The sequence below is a fragment of the Homarus americanus genome, unplaced genomic scaffold (genome assembly GCF_018991925.1).
Source record: "Homarus americanus isolate GMGI-L3 unplaced genomic scaffold, GMGI_Hamer_2.0 scaffold24694, whole genome shotgun sequence".
Taxonomy (NCBI): Eukaryota; Metazoa; Arthropoda; class Malacostraca; order Decapoda; family Nephropidae; genus Homarus; species Homarus americanus.
The window spans coordinates 2557449-2580351 of NW_024732780.1; the positions used below are offsets into that span (position 1 = coordinate 2557449).

Below are 22903 nucleotides of genomic sequence, written 5' to 3' on the forward strand. Positions count from 1 at the left end.
GACATCTGTTGGCTGACCATAGCATTTCCCCCAGCTGTTTCGAAACTTCAGACTCAAGGCTATTCAAAACCTCACTGTGGCTGGGTAGTGGACACGACTTTTGTGCAAGATAGTACAAATTATCCACAGATTGGCACAAAAAAAAGGATATGAAATTTTAATAATTATAAATGCTAAGGTAAAATAAGTGTTTAGCGAACAAAAGACTGAAAATATATTGTAAATTGATAACAACTTGCTTAAAAAAATACATTTTACGCAAGTATTCCGTTACCAGCGACCTGTATACAGTATATTATTAGACGGACTCTAAATGCCGTTTAAGTGCTAATTTGATTAATGGAATAAGGGCAGACGAGAGGAAAGTAATATTTTGAACTTTTTTTTAGCTGCCCGAGGGACCATAGCCAGGAATGCGATTTCCCTATATATTTTAAATTTACTTTTATCGATGAGTGACAGTCAAGTCGCTCCCTACCTACAAAGAACAACCAGTTATTGGGTACCCACGACTCCTATTCTGTTTTACCCTGTTTTTAATTGATATGAAATGTATTTGATCATACCTGTTCATTAACATTGGGGTTCGATTTTTTGTTGCTACTTGTAATTTTGCTTTGTATGATGATGTATTTCCTTGGCTCATAGTCAATATATTCAAAGTTGTAATTGATTGTATGTTCATATACAGATTTAATAGTATCTATGTCTGAACATAATAATAAAATTTAGAGGAGTATTCTGCATATTCGATAAAGATTTTGAGGAAGATGAATGTCAACCTGGCCCCGGAACTGACGAGCTGTTCCAGTGTCTCGACGCGTGCAGGGTACTTCGGGGCGGTGAGGGAGGCGGTGAGGTTGCCACGGTAAGCCGTGCCTACAATGAAGGCAAAAACAATCCATGCTGATACGAGCAGTCGACTGGACATATCACTGGATAGTTTCTTAGAAAGTTCCTGGCCCAGCAGCATCCCAAATACCTCCAGAATTATAGAACCTGTTTGTAGATGATCAGTGTTCTGTGCTTTATTCTTCAGTAGGTCTATCTGTAATAGAAATAATGATACGTCACAGGATTAATGACTTTTTACATCAGCTATTTAGAGATTATGTTATAAAGAATGCGTCTCTGCGTCTCTGCAAAATAATTCTAATATGTTTTATTTTAGTATGGAATGATATTTAAAAAAATATAGTAGATGGCCTGAGGTAGAAACAATACTACTCTGTTACAATGTGAAGAGTATCATCCATTTTTTGTTGTCTGTCTTTGTGTCCTCGGCTATGCTTTTAGTTCTCTGTCTCTTTTTGCCAATTATTTTGTCTGCCCGTCTGCCTCTCACCTTTGTCTCTTATTATCCTTGTAATATCTTGAAAAATAAGCTCTTTATAGTTGCTTTATCAAATAAATTAAACCATTGGTTTTCTTAGATTTTTATTCCTTTGGTTCATGTTATTATTTGAACCCTTAGTAACTTTCAATGTTTGTTCCGACTTGTTCGTGTTCTGGGTATCAGGTTCTATATACAAGAGCGAACACAAACACCTGTATAGTTTTGTAGGTTCTATTTACTGGATAAGAGATATGTACACAAGGGGGGTAGCGCTCCTTACTCTGTCCGGAGATCAACTGCTTCTAGGCGGCATATAGTAAGTGATACATTAGCAGCTTCCATATGTCGCCAGGCACATTAATTAAGCATGTGGGACATGGTAAATACATTACCACATGCTTCTAGCTAGGCTGAATAAATAATGTATATAAATGGAGCACATACATAATATACATACATAATACACATACAGCATACATAATATACATACACGACTCATATATTATATTTCATCTAACCAATGCTTCAAGTGCTTATGGTATTTGATACTCAACTACCAATTATTAGCTATTTGGACTTATATTTCACAATAGTCTGTACTTATATTTGTACTTGATGAATTGTTCTTCGAGCACTTGGCAATGAAGAGCCAGGCTTGATAATGAATCTTTACAAATTCGTAATGAGTGTAATGTCTACCGGAGCATTACTTAGTCCAGTGTTTTCATCCCCAAGTGAATCTTTGGAAATTCTAAGGAGATCAGGAGTTAAGAATAAAGTAAGTCAAATTTTATTTGATTATTCAAAATATATGGAATCGATTAGTGACAACAGAAAAAATGGAAATATGAAAATTCTGGCCGTAAACTGCAAGTACGATTACTTTATATTCAAGTATAGTTACGTTCCCTATTTCCTGAACACTTAAGATGTCTGGCAGCTCACTCAAAGTTGTTTACCATATCAAAGAGTGAACATTTCTGAATAAAAGGAAGATTTTGCATTGTTTCAGTAATGCATTACTACGCTTCACCAACTAAGGCCTATAACCGCGGTTACTGGGCTATTAACTACACAAGTCATTATATTTAAGAATTAAGAAAAATAAATATATTTTTTTTAATAAACAATTCATTATTCACATGCGGTCATATATGAATATATCCATTGCAGACGTCTTTGAGGTTACAGTGATGAAAAGAACAAGTATTTGGAGACTTGCAATGTAGGGAACAGCACAATATACTCGTAATATATCTACTAGAACTTTTAAGGGAAACGAATGGCAGTAGAAGACTAATAAGAGATTAAAAAATGTATTTCATCAACTCTTTTAAGCCTTTTAACTTCTGTTTTTATTATAGACAAGGCTACATAATCTAGTAATACACCGGAGTGTCTCAGTACATTTAAAAAGAAGTGGGGCAGGGAAGGAAAAAATCTTACCAAGAGTAGGGGCAGCGGCACTACCAAGAGCACTGCAAGGATGGATGCCCAGACTTCGTTAGTGAGAGGATAGTAGAGACTTTGCCAACCGGGTTTAAGAGCAGGCTTAGCCATACTGAAGGCATGGAAGGCGTACTCAAACATGAAGGAATAGTCATAGTATTGGAGACGCTGGGGGAACACGGCATATATCACAGTAGCTATGAACGAAGTTCTTTCCTCTACACGTTTCGTCACCTGCAAGATGCACAGGGCCATAACTTTAGTGTCACATGAAGTTCAACCTTGAATGTAAATGGAAATGGTTACTGTATTCCATGTAAGAATTGCATGGAAATCATATAAGTCAGGCTGGGCAAGCATTACAACTTAGAATAAAACAACACATAATATTAGAACAGCATCTGAAAGCAATGCACTTTTCGTTCATATAAGGAACAATAATCATCCCATAGATTGGGAAAACAGTATAGAGGTGTTTAAATCAACATGTGTCACAGAAAGACTTCTAGTTGAAGCAAGTTTGATTAAGGAAATTAATTCTATAAACCTTAGTGATGGTCAGTACAAAACTGATAATATGTTACATAAATTTATTTGTCAGTGGCCCAAGGTTAAAAAGGCTTTAGAAGCATTTGTGGTAGATGTGGGGTAGATGATTAGTGGGTTTCAAGTTTTTGACCTGACTTGACCTCACTTGTTAGGTCGCACATTTTTTATAAGCTCTTCCTTCGTGTGCGGTGGAAGTTGTGTGTGGATTAGTGGATCCGCTGTTATTGACCTAACCTGACCTGATGTTATGTAGGTCGCCGTTTGTATATAAGCCTTTCTCATGACTCATGAGACTATGGAGCCTTCGCCATGATTGGACCTCTCTCCAGAAGACTTGCTTTTTTTCTCTGCTGCGTGGTTGAGCAATCTGCAACTTCGTTGTGATTGGGCACTCAATCCTAGTGATTAATCTTACCCAACATCGCGACTGTGCCATTACCAGTCTCAGATTGCACGAGAAACAATCAAGACTCTGAAAATCATATATGTGGGCTCCCTAAAATTTAGACTACTCCTCGTGCGTCCACGTCCTGGATTGGCCAATCAGCGGTGCCCCACGGTGGCGTAATACAGGTACGTTTACTGCGGTGCTCTGATTGGCTGACCGAACTTGGCGTGGTAGGGAGACTGTCTAAGTCCTACTCTCTAACTCCTCTTCTTTTTCCTCGGAGACGTCAGCTGAGTAGTGAGGTGAGAAGAGGCATGTCGCATTTACTCCCGACCCCACGTGCTTCCACTTGCTCACGTCGGTGCCTGGCCAGACTTACTGTCGCCACACACGCCACTCTCACTTTGACGTGGATATCTCGTGTCTATTGAATTGACTTTCTTGTTTCTCTGTGATTTATGATAACATTTCTTAGTGCCTTCACCGATTCTCCCAGTATTTTTTTTTTTTTTTTTTATTGGGCACTCCCCTACATCCTTGTGTAAGGTGAAGCGCAGAAGCGTTTACAGTGCCCAACAGGGAAGCATGCTAAGTTCATGCTTGCCTTTATGTCTCATGAGTTAAGGGCGTAGAAGCCTGAAGAGTCAAGGGCATAGAAGCCTGAAGAGTCAATGGTTTGTGTCATCAAGTTATTGGAAGCTCCAACAACTTGTCCCTGAATACGAATTCGCAACTTTCGACTTACAACAGGTACCTACTTTACTGCTAGGTGAACAGGGACTAATGGGGGCTAGGAAGTGTGTCCAAACAACTTCCACCGGCCCGAGAATCGAACCCGTGACATCTTGCTCTCCCAGTATTAACGAACCCTGCGGGAACTGTCGTTTGGACAGGCTACAAAGGGGCCCCAGAGGGGTGTGAGATGGGCCGGTGAGTTTAGCTGATAGGGTAGAGTAGCCTCCCCCTTTTGGGGGGTCCTGTTGCAAAACCAGAGCCACCAACCTACGACCCCCGTTGGGATGGGGGGTGATTGACTACGGCACTGGTCCTAGGGCAACAAGGAACTAGGTAGGTGTAATGAGCCTTCATTGTCAATTTATTGATATAAAGACGAGCGAGAGAGACGTAATCAATGGAAGGAAAATGCCACAAGAGGCCTCGGAAGGAAAACAACATCTCCGACATAGACAATATGTCCCCAGCAATCCACCCCGTGGCAGAACCACCCACCTTCGCGATTCCGACTGTGATGAAGTACAAGATTCCCAAAGAAACCGAATTCAACCATGCATACGAGGTAGTGGTAGCACTGGAACTAGACTACAAGAACATCAAGTTCAGTGTGAAGCCCAATCTAGTTGGAGACCTGATACTCTCCCCCCAAGACCACAACACAGCCAAGATCCTCAGCGAGGTCACCAACCTCAACGGGAAGACGGTCAAAATAATACCATTAGACCCCGAGGAGAAAACAACCAGAATGGTCCTACTACGATATCCTCTGGGACTACCTGTAAAAGTCATCATAAAACATCCAAAAGTGACCAAGGCAGAGCGTTGGGTTACGAGTCTTGTCTAACAAATCTGCTGACATTTTTTTGGGAAAGTCTTCGAGGTAGTAGACGATGACGAAAATTACGATGTTATTTACTTAGACTTTAGCAAAGCATTTGACAGAGTACCGCATCAGAGGCTTCTGAGAAAAATTAAGGCTCATGGTATCGAGGGGAAAGTTTTAAATTGGATAAAATCATGGCTCACCGATAGAACGCAGAGGGTCAGCGTAGATGGTGTTAAATCTGAGTGGGGTTCCCCAGGGGTCAGTACTGGGCCCACTCTTGTTCATAATCTACATAAACGATCGAGATACTGGGATCAGCAGCGACATAAGCAAGCTTGCGGATGACACCGAAATAGGGCGGCAGATTAATTCAGGGCAGGATGCAAATGCATTACAGGAGGATCTAAATAAACTGCAGGGGTGGTCTGAAAAATGGCAAATGAAATTCAACACCAGCAAGTGCAGCGTACTTAATATTGGAAGAACAACTACTGTCAATGTATACAGCCTTAACAACATCAACCTAGAGAAGTCGACTTGTGAAAGAGACCTAGGGGTACTTGTAAGTCCGGACCTACGGCCTAGAAAACAGTGCGTTAATGTTCGAAATAAGGCAAACAGAGTATTGGGTTTTATATCTAGAAGTGTAAGTAATAAGAGTGCAGAGGTCTTATTGCAACTATATCTTGCGCTAGTCAGGCCGCACCTCGATTATGCGGTTCAGTTCTGGTGCCCTAATTATAGAATGGATATTAATTCACTAGAGTCGGTGCAGCGAAGAATGACGAAAATGATTCCGGGACATAGAAACCTTCCATATCAGGATAGGTTAAAGAAACTAAACTTGCATTCCCTAGAAAGACGAAGAGTGCGGGGAGATATGATAGAAGTATTCAAGTGGGTGAAAGGAATCAATAAAGGTGATATAGATAAAGTTCTTATAATATCCGAGCAGGATAGGACTCGGAACAACGGATTCAAGTTGAATAAGTTTAGGTTTAGGAGGGAGATAGGAAGGAACTGGTTTACAAATAGGGTGGTGGACGAGTGGAACAAGCTTAGCAACTTTGTAGTAAGTGCTGGAACGCTGGAAAGTTTCAAAGGGAGGCTGGATAGATTCATGGATGATAGAGAGTGGTAGTAACTCTCGACAAGAGCTGCCATGCACAGGCCAACCGGCCTATTGCAGACTCCTTATTATCTTATTATCTTATGTTCTTATGTTCTTATGTTCTTAGAGTCAGGACAAAGCACACACAAGGCAAGTGCTAGTGGACATCAAGGGGACAGTCCCAGAGGAGGTAGACCGAGGCAACTGGGGGACTTAAAAGTTGCGTCCTTTTGTCCCAGAACCATTACGATGCTACAAATGTCAGAAATTTGGACGTCACCAATCCAGGTGCCACAAAAAAGTGAGATGTGGCATCTGCAGCCAAAGCCACAAGACAGAAATGTGTATTCAAAAACACAAGGAAGGAACCACCACGACAGCCAAGTGCCCAAATTGTGGAAAGAAACATCACGCTTGGAGCACATCATGCCCAGAGAGGAGAGAGCGGATGAAAGTTGCAATGGCAAAAATTAAACCACAAGACACAACAGAAGCACCTCAGAGCACATTCGTGTGGGGTCAACAGCGACAGAAAACAGTCAACCCAACACCCACCCCGCCCCAACTGTCAGAGGATTCCTTCCCTGCACTTCCCCCACCAGGCTACAGGACAAAATTGAAGACACCGGGACAAAATCAGTCCATGCAGGAAACCATGACAAATCAGTGGACTCCAAAACAGCAGCTCCAGAGCTGTATAGCAGTAAAAGGACAGAACACTCCAGTATTGGTGGAGAACATCATATTGCCTGGGACACTGTAACCCCCTCAGGCGACTACCCAACTGAATACACCCCAGCCTGCCAATCTACAAGCGGCATTCACAGAAAAACAAATAAAACAGATGATCACCATTATGAGAGTGACTGTCTCTACTATAATAAAGAAACAGGAAGCCAACACCGAAAATATAATAAATGCAGTAATGACAGCTCACAGAAAAGATGCAAGAAGACCAGACCCCCAAAACTCAACAACTACAAGTGGAACAGACGACGCCCTTGAGTCAGATATCAGACAAGAAGAAGAACTTACCATCCTAGAGATCACTCAAAATCGTGAAACCTCAAGCCCCTCGCAACAGATCACGAGGAATAGAACAACAAACACAGACCGTCAGCAAACACACGATCACAGGCAAGAGCGACAGAACCCTGTAGAGCGCAGAAAAAACTCCTGAGATACTTCCAAAAACAAGCGGAATTCCACCTCCTGCTCCTCCCTTAGAACAGGTGCCTAAGAAACAGCCACCAATGAGCACACCATTCCTAACGGACGAGTAGGAGAGCGACTCAACCACGAACGCCGAGAGTAACTACAGCACCAGCGACGAGAAGATAATGATAGAATAGCCCTACCTCCTTGTCATCTCAAGATAACACAGTGGAATGTACAAGGCCTACCCAACAAACGGCACACTGTACAAGCAGCAGCCATAGTTAAAAATATTGATGTCTTCATTCTGCAAGAAACCCTGATGTCCAAAGATAAACAATTCCGCTTGCCTGGATACCAACAGTACTCTGTACCAAAGGGGCCCAACTCCCATGGCAGCATGATTCTCGTCAGGGCGACCATCCCCAGTTCAGAAGTAGAACCAGTTCACTGTGGAGATGGAGTAGAGGCACATGCTGTTCGGATACACCTGGCCAACGACAGTCTTGTAGTATACAATATCTATAAACCTCCTACCAAACGACTAGAAGCCGGTGAACTTTTGACACAAGCAACACAGGAACTTGTGCTCATTGCTGGGGACTTCAATGCCCACCATCCAACGATGAATCGGACCACAAGAATGAACCAGGATGGTCATCACCTAGTGGAACTGCTGACAGATGTTCCAGAAATAACGCTCATTAATACTGGGGAACCAACACACATACTGGGAGGGACATTGGACCTCACATTCATCTACACTGAGCTCGTTCCAGTAGCTCAGTGGGAGGTAGATGATGAACTGACCAGTGACCACTTTGCAACGAAAACTACTTTGAGGGTGGAGCTACTCCCTCCTCCCCCACGTCCGCCACCCAGATGGAATACCAAGAAAGCAAATTGGAAATTATATCAAGATGAACTCCAAAAATGGTATTCGAACTATGAACCAGCAGAAGATATTGACCAACTAAACCAGGACCTTACTGATGCCATACAACACGCAGCAGAGGAAGCAATACCAAAAACAAACCCTACAGATAGACACCACAAAGACTACTGGTTCTACAATGACGAAGTCAGTGAAAAGAATCATAGAATCAACACATTCTGAAGACATCTCCGACAATACCCGTCCCCTGAGGGAGTGAAACTCTTGAGAGCTGCTGTCCAACATGCTCGTCAAATTACTCAGAAAATTAGGGAAGACAAATGGCTCGAGTGGTGTGCAACCTTTAATGCACACACCAGCCTGAGTGAACTCTGGAGAAAACTCAGGATAGCAACAGGAAAACTGCTCAGAGCTCCAGCCCACCCCTAGCCACTACAGAAAGCATATCACTTGGCAGAGCACTTTGCAGAACGCTCGTCATCAGCTCAACTACCTCCTGAAATATGACTTAATCTACAGCAAGTACAACTGGAGAGAGAAGTAGTAGTCAGACATGCAATTGAACAAACTGACACTACAGACTGTCTGTTTACTAAAGAATAAATCAGAGGGGCCAGGAAAACAAGCAAAGACACCGCCCCTGGCAGTGATGGTATAACCTATTCATTGCTCAGCATGCAGAACTTGCTGGTGAATTTGCTCTCCTAACAGCTACCAACGCATCATGGTCAGCAGGCAAACTCCCGTCAGCTTGGAAAAGAGGAAACATTGTTTCTATTCCCAAACCCAATGATCTCCAGAATTTCAGACCAATATCACTAACAGCATGCATCGGCAAAACCGCCAAAAGGGTGGTCCTTACACGACTCCTCTGGAAAACTGGACCGCTTCCTCTCAATATCTTTGGATTCACCAAAGGTCTCAGCACTGCACACAGTTTGGCCGCTCTCCTGGGATCGATTGGTCAAAATAAGGCAAGAGAAAGCATTTGAGCTGGTAAATGCAAAGGCCATTGTAACCACTCTGGCCCGAAAAGGCGTCAAGAGATGCCTACTGGCTTGGATTGCTGACTATCTCCAAAACAGAACAGCAAGAGCTACCTGTCAAGGACAAGTCTCAGATCATCAAAGACTGGAAAATGGCACACCACAAGGAGGAGTTCTTAGTCCAACTCTCTTCAACATCCTCATGGAAAACTTGTGTCGGCTCCCCTTTCAAGATGGTACCAAACTGCTATGCTATGCTGACGACTTAGCACTGATAGTAAAAGGCAGAAAGCAGATCAGCAATGTCCAAAGAGCACTAGACCTCATTAGTGAAGAATGTATGAGTCTCGGGCTCAAGATATCAATCCCAAAATCGTAAGCCATGAAGATTGGACACAATGAGCCGGTGACACAACTTCAAATACAAGGTATTGCCCTACAATGGGTCAATGTATACAAATACCTGGGCATCTGGATTGACAAAGGCCTCAAATTTGACAATAAGATAAACTACATAAGAGACCGAATAGGCAAGAGAGTTCATCATGATGAGAGCCATGACAGGACCCAAGGTGGGTGCGGGACATGAAGTCCTAAGAACGCTATATATACACGCCATTCGATCATTAACAGACTATGCGACACCGACTCTTAAGGCACTGTCTGAGTGGCAGTGGGAGAAATTGGAGGTCGCTCAGAATAACGCTATGAGAGTGATTGTCAAGGCACCTATGTGGACAAGAATTGAAAACTTACACATGGAGACAGGTCTCTCATCTCTCCAAATCAGGACGGAACGATTAACAGCGTGCTTTGCAACACAACTGATTCCAGGGCTCGGGAAAGTGACATCAAGAATGGACTCTTACGAGCACTGAACCTTAACAGAGATGTCTTTAACAAGAAAACATGGCTATTGTGCGCATCTGACGCTGTAAATCGACTGGAAATGAAAGACACAATCCTCAGCAAAGGACCTGATACAATGAGTCCAGACTACAGCACCCCAGTACCGTGGGAGTCCCCGCCAGCAGTCTTCAACATTCTACAAACTGGGGCAAGAGAGGCTGACTGTAACCCACATGAGCTCCGACAGGTAGCAGAGAGAAACATAAAGGCTCTAACACCACACAATAGTACAGTGTATTGTACAGACGGTTCCGTGGAGCCCACCAGTACGAAGGCAGGAGCAGCCTTCACTATAGAAGGAGGTAACACGTTCCTATGGAGAACCTCAGATGGATGCTCTACTTTGCAAGTTGAGCTAGCTGCCATGCTTGGAGCCCTAAGACACGATTCCATAAACAGTCAACAAGGCGATGTAATATACACTGACTCACGATGAGCTATTGAAGCACTAAAATGCAGAGAGCCTAGAGACAACATTCATCTCATAACATCCGTTGTTGGCCCACTGCAAGGATTAAAAATACAAGATCGGCAAGTTATCGTTAACTGGGTGCCCAGTCATATCGAAATCCCAGGGAATGAACAAGCTGATGCTGCTGCCAAGGCTGCGTTAGGACAGCGAATCATTGAGATCAACATCCCGCCCAGTCAGGAGTAGATAAAGAAGACCACAATAACACGAACTGCCCAGTGGAAAATAGACAAACATAGAAGATTAACACCAGTATCACGATCGGACAGGTGGTACTATCTGGTCACGAATTATGAGAGACCACCACTCATGAAGGATATAACAAGAAGGGAAGAAGTCATCTTCCACTGACTGAGACTGGGATACCCATGCATATGGAAAATCATTGTACAAGTACCAGCAGAGCAGCGCATGTGCAAGACCTGCGACAGCGGAGCAGAAAACTCACTGCAGCACTACCTCATAGAGTCCCCGGGAACACAATTAGCTAGGCGAAACATACAACCCCCTATTACAGCAGAGCAGGTTGCCAAAATGCTAACCACCAATCACTCACAAGAAACCCTACAGTTTCTTACCGAGCATCCACCCCCACGCTAGTGGTGATGTACAGTTAACTAAATATATGCTGGTGTTTTATCTCAGCTGTGGGTGGACCAGCATTTTAGTTTAAGGTCCGCGTAGGTAATATTCCTACAAATCTTAAAAACAAATAAAATAAATAAATAAATAAATCCTTCTTTTCGTCCCCCTCATGCACCCCGTTCTTTGAGCGGGAGGCGGGACTTAGCGATACGGTCGATCCGGCAAGGGAACCTGTGATAGTGCAGGGCACCCCTTGTCCGGGGGTCACCGGTAGGTGGCAACATAAATAGACATAACTTATAGACACAGGTAACCTAGGCGCAGAACCACAAGCATTAGGATTAAGCATAGAGATAAGGGACACCCTATTGGAAAAGGAAAGATGGCAGAAATCACCTATAACAAATTACAAGTCCCATTAACAAGAATATTCATTACCAACGAAGGTTTCAAAGTTATCTGCAAAGATGACTTTGATTCAGACAAAATCCTCTCAAAGGAAGCTAGAGATGTTTTTCAGAATGAAGGGCTTGTTGTTGTTATGCCCCCAGAACAAAAAGCAAAAAGATCTGTTTTTGTTCGCCAAGTCGACCAGGAGATTAGGAGGAAGACATCTGAAAATCTGAAGGATGAATTGGAACTTCAAAACAGTAGGATGAAGATCGAGGAAGTTATCAAGATAAAAAACTACACTCATTTTTCAAGATTACCTTCGAGGAAGTTTCAGTGGCTGAAAAAGTAATACAACAACATCTTTTTATCTTTAACATGTCTATAACACCTCATCAAATAAAGAAGGAAATATTTATCAATCTGCAAACTTGTTTTTCTTGTTATAAGTGCGAAGAACACACAACGAGAGACTGCCCAGAAAAAGAGAAAAAGTATTGTTCAGACTGTGCGGGCAACGACCATACCCACACTGAATGTAAGAACCTATTGTTGGCTGTCTCAACTGCAGTCTGCAAAAGAAACGGGAATGCACATTTAGGACAAAGGACGTTAGCAATGGCATGCCCAATAAAAATGCATATGATAAAGTACAAGGAACAAGAAACAAGGAAAAAGGAACAAGAAAAAAAAGACACGACATACGTTGAAATAGCCAAGAGAGCGGTCCAAGAGGCTCACAGACCAGAATCCACCATATTAAACTTAGGCGAACCAATACACGACAAGATAATGATCAGTATGATCCACGCACATTTGCACAATATCATTGCACCCAGTACCTGATGCTTCTTGTTTTTCATTAATTAAATGAAACTGAAAGAAGTAAATTGTCTAATTAAGTAAGTCACTTGATACTGGTTTCTCTAGTAACTGATCACATGCACGATTTAATTCATTATAGTTAGTTAAGTCACTTTTAAAATTGACTACATACAAAATTTAAAAAATGTATATTTCCTCTCTTGTTGAACACAACATGATAAATGAATCAATACAATTAATTAAAGAAAAAATGTTTCTCAAATTGTCTAAAAAAATTAATTAGTTCCCATGCGATCTTAGAATTTTTTTGAAATATTCAATGACACTATTTAAAACCTATTTACTGTCCGTTTCCTCTGATAATACTGAATTTCACACAAGGTGATGCTTCCGTCTGTTATGTCCACACAACTGAGATTGATTTATATCAGTGCATGGTTCTTGCTTGGGCACAAATTATTTAAGAAATCAGTCAGGTAGCAAGTGCGATGTATGCAGAGCACACTTATTTGAGATTCCATTATGCCACTAATGTGATAATACTGAACTCCTTTCCCCAGCTCAAGATATCTCCTATTAATTCATCAATAGCATATTGTCCAGTCTTCATTTTTCTGTAAAATGACTTTGTTGCTGCTGAATGGAGTCACCAAAGTGGTGAAATCCCCCTTATGCTCCTTAATACGCTGACATGCTCCCCTCCGATACTGCTACAACCGTCATCTCCCAGTGGATAATTAATAACACTCACTATGGTTCTGTTTTCCTTACCAAGATCGTAGATGTGGGGTGTTATCAATTTAGATTTCTTGGCCTATGACTCAATGCAACTCCAAGCATCACACGGGGTAATACTGACTGAATTCCCTGGGTGAACAAATGCTTTCATTCCCCCAGAATCCCCCAGGGAGTATTTATTCTAAGCACTTGAGTGGCTAGCAATGGTAAGTGATGATTCTCCCAAAACTCTGAAATATCATCTCAGGTCCTTAGTGCAAATGCCTGTGAGAATAGGAAGGATGTTTTCGGCCTTCAGGTAGATTTGCTGATCACGCACGCTCTCATTTCAGATCAGGCAAGTGACTGCTTTAGGCAGTCCCCAACGCCAAACACTCACTGGCTCTCGTCTGACTAGACCCCAGTTAATTTGTTATTCTCTTTTAATTTCAACTAGTTACTGCCCTATGACTGGTTGATTGGCATTATTATTGTTCACATTATGTAGAGAGTGTCGTATTTGTAGGTTATGTATCTAAGCTACTGTGCCGAGTGTCACGAGCCTGGGCGCTCGGGATCTCGCATAGCTTGAGGCATCTGTTCACGCTTCCATTTCACACAAGCTACTATTAATTTGTTAATTGTACTTATTATATTATTATTGTTCTTAGCTACTTAGGTTAATTGTATATTTATGTATGTAATTTATATGCATCATTGTCTTACTCTGTTAAGTCAACTCAAGAGTAATATTAATTAATTATATAAAATATCCAGCAAATGTCTAGATCACGTGATATGAGACGCTCCTCCACGGCGTACCCACGCCACGCTCCCCAGTAGCGAAAAATCCGTGGCATATGTTAGACGTGTCTATTCGTTCTCTAGCCTTGACCTTTGTCTAAGTGCTTTATCAAGTCTTCTGCAATGCCCTAGGGGTATCAGGTATTAGTGACACGTTTAGTTAGGCCTAGGAAGGGATCCTGGTGGTAAGGTATCTCCTGTTTGGTAGGGATAATAATTTTGTATTGATTGTTGTATATATATATTTCGTATGTCTTGTGTAATATAGTAATGTTAAGTAATATTTGTTTGGTCTAACTCCTTACAGTATAGTTTCGCCCTTCCGGCATCACTCTTATTTTATTATACAATTACTTATTCACTTAAATTCATGTTTGCTAATCATTACTCCCTTTAAAACATAAATTGAATTAATTAATTATCTTCCATTTAGTAATTCACTTATTTCAACTGTTCTTACTTTTTCAAGTACATTTAGTTGAGTAGGTATTTGGTGGAGATAATTATTGCCGTGTTCCCTGTTTGTACCTTTATTTGTTAATAACTTGGGGTAGGATTCACTCCCCAAGTATAAAGAGTAGTGGGATCGCGACAAGTGGGGGCCTGTGTCCTGGAGCTAACCGCCATTGTTGCGTCATATCAAGTGTTGTTACTCGCCAGGTGTTGTTTCATCTCTAAGTATTTTTGGATGCAAGTTGCTGTGTTCACAGTGTTCATTTATATTGCTCCTGTTATTGCTTAAGCTACTGGTGAGTTAACCCTTATCTTGTGTACCAGGTGTTTGGTTAATCCCTTGCTGTGTTTCACAGTTTATTGCATTTTGACATTATTAATTAGCTAGCTAGTTAGCTTAGCTGCCACGGTTACTTTTTTTCGCTACTCGATTTTGAATTCAACATGTTTGACCTAGAAAGCTTTTTGGCTTCACCTTCAGCCGAAGTACTGAAGGGGCTTACTAAGGCAGAGTGGCAATCCCTCGCTGCTTATTATGAAGTAGAAGGCCGCTCTTCCATGAATAAGTCTAGTTTAGAAGAGGCTGTCCTCAACTACCTTATTGACAATGAAATCATAGCCCAACCGTCGGGAAATTCAGAGGAAATTGTTACACCAAGTAATTTGGCCTTACAAGTTGAACTCAAAAGACTCGAGGTGGAGCTGGAAACTCTCAAACAACGAGGTTTGGCTCAAGGTAGTAATACTTCAACATTCAGTGTAGACAAATGTCTCAACAGTGTTCCTAAATTTAATGAGGAAGAACCAGACAAATTCTTCTCTCTTTTTGAGAAAATTGCCCGACTTAACAAGTGGCCTGTTTCTCAATGGTCTCAACTTATTTATAGATCTTTCACTGGTAAAGCATTAGATGTGTTTTCTGCCCTCTCTGAGGATCAATGTCGAGACTATGCCCTTGTTAAGTCCGCGGTTTTGAGCGCCTATAAACTTGTTCCTGAAGCCTACCGGCAACAGTTCCGTAACTGCCGGAAGACTGACAAACAAACATTTGTGGAGTTCTTCAGGCAGAAACAGGTTCTTTGTCGGAGGTGGATTGAAAGTGAGTCTGCCCATGTAGAACATGACAAGCTTGTTGAACTAATCCTGCTAGAGGAGGTTAGAAAGTGTATCCCAGGCGACATTCGAGCTCACTTGGATCAGAGAGGTATCTGTACCCTGGCTGATGCTGGTCCAGTGGCTGACCATTATTCCTTAACTAATAGAAATGTAAATTCCAGGTCTTATGCTCCCATGTCCCAGTCCTTCACTTCCTTCAAGCGGCCCACACCAACATCTACATCGGGGTCCCTGCCTCTTGTCATACCGACCCGACCCTCAGGTTCTGCATCATCTACCCCGGGTGAGCCCATGGTCCATGGGACAGGTGGATCCACTCCTACTGGTGAGAGAAACTCTAGTTGTAGGTACTGTAAGAAGCCAGGACATGTCATCAGCGACTGTCTCAAGTTAAAGAAAAGAAATTCCTCTCACCATGGATCCCCCACTCTTTTGGTCAGGGTGGCCGAGCAATCGGAGAAATTATTGGAGCCCTGTGTCACTGCCCTCAGTCAGACTGTTGCCCTGAATGCTTCCCCCTCTTCTATGATATCAACCTTTGAACCATTTTGTTCTCCTGGTTCCTTAGCTTTGGATCAATTCAGTCAACCCATTTCTGTTAAACTCTTGAGAGACACAGGCTCAGCCTTATCTCTTGTTACTAAAGAAGCTGCTCCATTCCTGGATTCATGCTATACTGGTAGCTGGGTGCTGGTGAACGGTTTGACCGGTGGGTCGCGTATTCCCCTTTGTCAAGTGTACCTGCGGTCATCCATAAAGTCAGGTTATGTCACGTTAGGAGTAGTAGATAGCTTACCTGTAGGAGGGGTCTCTCTATTGATAGGAAATGACCTTGTTGGTGACATGATGTTCCCTAATGTTGTGATCTCATCTTGTCCCACTGCCGAGAATAATACTGTGCAGTTAGAAGTAGACTTTCCAGGGTTGTTCCCTGCGTGTGCTGTGACCCGTAGCATGAGCCGCAGTACAGAAGTAGAAGAGACTAGTGAAGTTGATGAAGTTTCCCTCCAGGACTGTGAGAAGTCCGAGGATAATCTTGTTCAGCCGGACCATACTGATCTTGGTCTCAGTGAATTCTTTGAGGATTCCCCACCACCAGGTAACCTCCAGAGTAGTTCTGATGGAGATAGGAACCCAGATGTCACTAGTTTTGGTTCCTCTCCCATCACTAGGAGTAAGTTTATTGAGCTACAAGCAGGGGATCCTGAGCTGGTAGGTTTTCTCAATAGGTCAGTCACTGAGACAGAAGCTGAGCAAGAATCAAATTGCTACTACACTAGGTCTGGTGTATTAATGCGGAAGTTCCGTCCCTCCAATTCTCCTGCCAATCACCCTTGGTTAGTTCATCATCAAGTTGTTATTCCCAAACCTTTGCGGCAGGACATACTTAGTATCGCTCATGATGGGGTGGGTGGTCATTTAGGAGTTAGGAAGACTTATGCAAAAATTTTATCCCAGTTCTTTTGGCCTAGGATGAAGAAAGACGTCAGCTCTTACTGTCGCACTTGCCATGATTGTCAGGTAGCAGGGAAACCGAACCCCAGTGTTAAACCATTCCCTCTGCAGCCTATCCCAGTCATTGAAGAGCCCTTTAGTAAGGTGGTCATAGATTGTGTCGGTCCCTTACCTAAGACCCCTCGTGGTCATCAGTTCTTGCTAACCATTATTGATTGTGCAACCCGTTATCCTGAAGCCATTCCCTTGCGCCGCATCACAGCGAAGAATGTTATCAAAGCCTTAACCCACTTCTTCACTCAAGTAGGCCTTCCTACAGTGGTGCAGTCAGATCAGGGTTCCAATTTTACTTCCCGGTTGTTTAATCAGGTAATGCAAACCCTGGGAGTCCGGCAGTTGAGGTCTTCGGCCTATCACCCTCAGTCACAGGGGGTGGTAGAGAGGTTTCACCAGACACTAAAACTCATGCTGCGCACCTTCTGTCTGGAGACTGGGAAGGATTGGGACGAGGGAGTTGACCTGCTTTTGTTTGCTGTTCGGGACAGTAAACAAGAGTCGCTAGGATTCTCGCCCTTCCAGCTCGTCTATGGACATGAGGCGCGAGGGCCTCTTAAGGTGTTAAAAGAGTGTTGGTTGAGTGATCAGAGCGCGACGCCCTTAGCTTCATATGTGGTCCAATTCAAGGAGAAGTTGCGTCTGGCTGTAGAACTTGCCCAGTCCAACTTAAGGTGTGCTCAGGTGAAAATGAAACTGCATTTTGATAAGGCCCATCAGGCAAAACCTAGAGAATTCCAAGTTGGGGAGCAGGTGTTGGCCTTCCTGCCCTTACATGATCACCCTTTTAAATCCAAATACAGTGGTCCATATGAAGTACTAGAAAAACAGGGGTCCGTGAATTATGTGATTAGCACCCCTGAACGGCGTAAGAAAAAACGCCTTATCCATGTCAATCTTTTAAAGTCATATCACGTTCGTAACGAAACCCTGGGAAAAGCAGTTGCTTGTGTTGATCAATCCTTGCCAAATTGTATCATTGTGCCAGAGTGTAAGGATGATAAAGATCAGTGTTTTTCTGAAATAATGAATGGGTCTAGTGTAAAAGTTGAAAACTCTACTATCTTGGAGGACCCCAGTGCTAAGTTGTGTCATCTCTCTAGTGACCAAGCCAATAATATAAAGTCTCTATTACAGGAGTATCTTATTATAGTTGGTGATTACCCACTCTCTTGTTCAGTGCTGGAGCATGACGTTGAGACCAGGGGAGCCAAGCCAATCCGACAGCGTCCCTACCGTCTTAATGCCTTCAAGCGGGAGTGTGTGCGAGCCGAGGTACAGCGTCTTCAAGAGCTAGGCCTCGTCGAACCCAGCATCAGTCCATGGGCATCCCCTGTTGTTCTAGTTCCAAAGCCGAATGGGTCAATGCGGCTGTGTGTGGATTACCGCAAGGTAAATGCCGTCACTGAACCCGATGGTTATCCCTTGCCACGCATCGACGATGTGATCGACGATCTTGGACAGGCAAGGTACGTGACCAAATTGGATCTCCTCCAGGGCTATTACCAGATAAGACTGACTGAACGCTCCAGGGCCATCTCTGCTTTTGTCACTCTTGAGGGGTTGTACCAATTCACAGTCCTTCCGTTTGGTATGCGGAACGCCCCTGCAACCTTTCAACGCCTCATGAATTTCATCACGTCTGGTCTGGAAGGTGTCCGCTGTTACCTAGACGACCTTATCGTCTTCAGCAGTTCCTGGGAAGATCACATGAGTCGTCTACAAGCCCTCTTCTCCGTACTGGCTGCAAGCAAGCTGACGGTGAACCTCGTCAAAAGTGAGTTCGGCCATGCCCACGTCACTTTCTTGGGGCATGTGGTCGGACAAGGGGAAGTCCAGCCTATAGCAGCCAAAATTGAGGCAATTCAACAGTATCCAGTGCCAGGCGATAAGAAGAGTGTGATGAGGTTGCTGGGTATGGCGGGGTACTACCGCCGTTTTTGTCCAAACTTCTCCTCAGTTGCCTCTCCCATGACTGACCTGCTGAGTGGCAAGAAAACCTTCAAGTGGACTACGGCTTGCCAGGAATCTTTTGAGAATCTTAAATCCCTGCTGGCAAATGCTCCTGTACTACTTGCACCTGACCTCCAGAAACAGTTCACACTCCATGTCGACGCCAGTGAAATTGGCGCCAGTGCTGTGCTTCTGCAAGAGGGTGAGAGTGATCACGTGCTTCATCCGCTGTGCTATTTTTCTAGAAAATTTAATAAATATCAAAGAAACTATGCCACCATTGAAAAGGAGGCTTTATCACTGATCATGGCACTAGAAAACTTCAAAGTATATATTGGCAGCACTGCTTATCCCATTCAAGTGTTCACTGATCATAACCCACTTACTTTTGTTGACAAGATGAAACATACCAACCAAAGACTTTTGAGGTGGGCTCTATCACTTCAGCCCTATAACTTGAACATTTCCCATATCCGCGGAAAAGAGAACGTGTTGGCTGATGCACTTTCTCGAGTCTGATTATTTAGTAACTATGTCTATATGCAAATTAATTTTTTGTTTTATTGTCATTGAGTACCTTGTGTTTATATTATGAATTATTTTGCTTCATATTGATTTAAACCAATTGTGTTAGTTATTACTTTCACTGTGTAGCTGTATATCCATTTTCGCTTCCAGTTAGTTGTAAGTTCACTTTTTTGGGGGAGGTGTCACGAGCCTGGGCGCTCAGGATCTCGCATAGCTTGAGGCATCTGTTCACGCTTCCATTTCACACAAGCTACTATTAATTTGTTAATTGTACTTATTATATTATTATTGTTCTTAGCTACTTAGGTTAATTGTATATTTATGTATGTAATTTATATGCATCATTGTCTTACTCTGTTAAGTCAACTCAAGAGTAATATTAATTAATTATATAAAATATCCAGCAAATGTCTAGATCACGTGATATGAGACGCTCCTCCACGGCGTACCCACGCCACGCTCCCCAGTAGCGAAAAATCCGTGGCATATGTTAGACGTGTCTATTCGTTCTCTAGCCTTGACCTTTGTCTAAGTGCTTTATCAAGTCTTCTGCAATGCCCTAGGGGTATCAGGTATTAGTGACACGTTTAGTTAGGCCTAGGAAGGGATCCTGGTGGTAAGGTATCTCCTGTTTGGTAGGGATAATCATTTTGTATTGATTGTTGTATATATATATTTCGTATGTCTTGTGTAATATAGTAATGTTAAGTAATATTTGTTTGGTCTAACTCCTTACAGTATAGTTTCGCCCTTCCGGCATCACTCTTATTTTATTATACAATTACTTATTCACTTAAATTCATGTTTGCTAATCATTACTCCCTTTAAAACATAAATTGAATTAATTAATTATCTTCCATTTTGTAATTCACTTATTTCAACTGTTCTTACTTTTTCAAGTACATTTAGTTGAGTAGGTATTTGGTGGAGATAATTATTGCCGTGTTCCCTGTTTGTACCTTTATTTGTTAATAACTTGGGGTAGGATTCACTCCCCAAGTATAAAGAGTAGTGGGATCGCGACACGAATAGCAACCCTGTATATAAGCTACTGTGCCGAGTAGCATTTATATATATAATCACGTGGCAACTCTGCACGTTATGTGGCAACATTGCCCCGAGGCTGCCATATGGCAAGGCAGTCTCAGTCTGACTGTGTGAGCCGTGCATGGCACACGCTAGTCACCACTTGTATTTCTCTCATCCATAATAAACGGACTTCAGTGTTACCCGGTGTTTCCCTACCCATCACTGCATTCTTCAGGGAACACTTGTAACCATCATGGCGCAGTGACTAGGATCTGTGGACTTACAAGTGCGTGAACGATGGACAGTTAGCCGGCGATGTGATGTGCGCGTCGACTCTTAGTGTGTGTTGTGTTGTGTTTCGCCGCGATGTGCAGTGTTGGGCCGTCACAGTGCTTTTTAGTGACGGTGGCAGTGTTAGTGTCAGTGTATTAGTGTGTCTAGAGCTGAGAGTTGAGCATTGGCCTGTTTTTTAGTGGTACCCATGGAGCACGCAGGCGTACACCCTTCTCGTGTGACATCCGGGGAAACACTGACGGTCTCTCCCCAGCGGCGGCTCTAGCCACCGGCATTAAGGCCACCACGAAGTGCTCTCTCAGACACACACACACACACACGCACGCACGCACTCACTCACGGACAGAACAGTGGACTCTATGCGTTATTTCTGCGCTGTTTATGTCATATATATGTGGTTCGAGCTGTTGAGGCGCCACTTTATATACTAAACAGTGCAGTCCATGCACACACAAAGATGGGCGGTAAGAAGGGACAACGTCACGATGGGAGACACGACTCCCCACCACCTTCCCCTCCACCGGGCGCAGACTCTCATCCTCCACCTCCAGTGACGGACATTGCCACAATTCTGAGGTGGATGGACGACCGGGACGAGAGACGCAGAGAGATGAACTTCAGAGGGAGGAGACGCGAAGAGAGGAGGAAAAGTTGCGTTTTGAGGCACTATTGGTGACCCTGGCGCTAACCCACCCTCCCTCACTCGCAGGTAGCGTGCATGAAGGCGCCAATATCCTCCCTCCTCCACCACACCAGCGTCCTCCAGGTACTCTTGCCTCCAAACAAACAGCTCCCAAGGCATCTGTTCAACCCCCACCCGTCCTCTCACCAGACGTCACGTTTCAGCTTTTTCGTGAGTGGAGGCGGCGTTGGACAGATTACTCCACGATGGTGGACCTTGACAGCATGCCTCCAAACAAACAGCTCATCCAACTGCGGATGTGTTTGTCGCTGGAGACCCAGAGAGTTTTGGAGCACACGTTGCAAGTGCCTCCCGATTCTAAATCTTTAGTGACGGATGTGCTCGACCTTTTACAGGAGCACGTTAAAGGTCGGAATAACGAGGCTTTGCGTCGCCGCGCCTTCACCAGCTGCAAGCAGGCGGAGAACGAATCCTTTGACGACTTTTTTGTACGCTTGAAGAGTTTGTCAGAGGAGATCGACGTCTGCAAGGCGCACAGCCGGGAATGTGAGGAAGCCTGGATCAAGCACGGGATCTTGACAGGTGTCAGGCACGAAGAGTTGGTGCAGCGACTCATCCCCCTTGTTAACGCTCATAGGAGCGTTATTGGTTTGTTGCTGGAGAAATAAACCCTCAACGTTGACGCGTACCATATAATTCGGTCAAAACCTGTTAAAGAACATTTCTCATATAACAAATGCTGTTATCTCAGGACACATATTATGAAATACAATCAATATACAGTACATAGCCTGTTAACATCTTAAATATAACTCGCATGTTATAACTATTGATACAGGAGACAATTGGTATAATATGATCAAATTGCAGTACACAAATATACTTATTAAAGTTATTTAGAGTTTCTTAGCAGATTCTAATACTTCACGATCACTCACGTTTTAGGGTCTAGTGGTCTGAACCAACGTGTTGTCTGTCCTGTAGAAATCAGTAGACTACCCTCGAGGGCAATCTCAGCCCGGAGGCGAGGGCCATATGTTTTCGTATTGAAACACCTCAGCAGATTGGTCAGCAAATTCGTTGTCAACACTATATCCCTTATCTCATCCCTTCTCTCTCTCTCTCTCTCGCCTAGTTTATCTTATTATGGTTATCCCTCTCTTTCTCTCTCTTCTAGCTTATCTTACTGTGGCGGTAACACTCCCCCTGTCGGGTTTCGCACGAAATCACGGCATATTATTAGATT

At 43.2% G+C, this 22903-nt stretch overlaps 1 protein-coding gene across 1 annotated transcript in view; it reads right to left on the reverse strand.

Annotated features, from left to right (window-relative positions):
• The window catches only part of LOC121868951, a 159626-nt gene that overhangs the window by 25332 nt on the left and 111391 nt on the right, over positions 1–22903 (reverse strand). Inside the window, exons 8-9 of the mRNA XM_042369982.1 lie at positions 2783–3019; positions 783–1048 (exon numbers count right to left, since the gene is read on the reverse strand). Of these exons, the coding sequence (XP_042225916.1) occupies positions 783–1048; positions 2783–3019 (503 nt within the window). The remainder of the gene's footprint in view (positions 1–782; positions 1049–2782; positions 3020–22903) is intronic.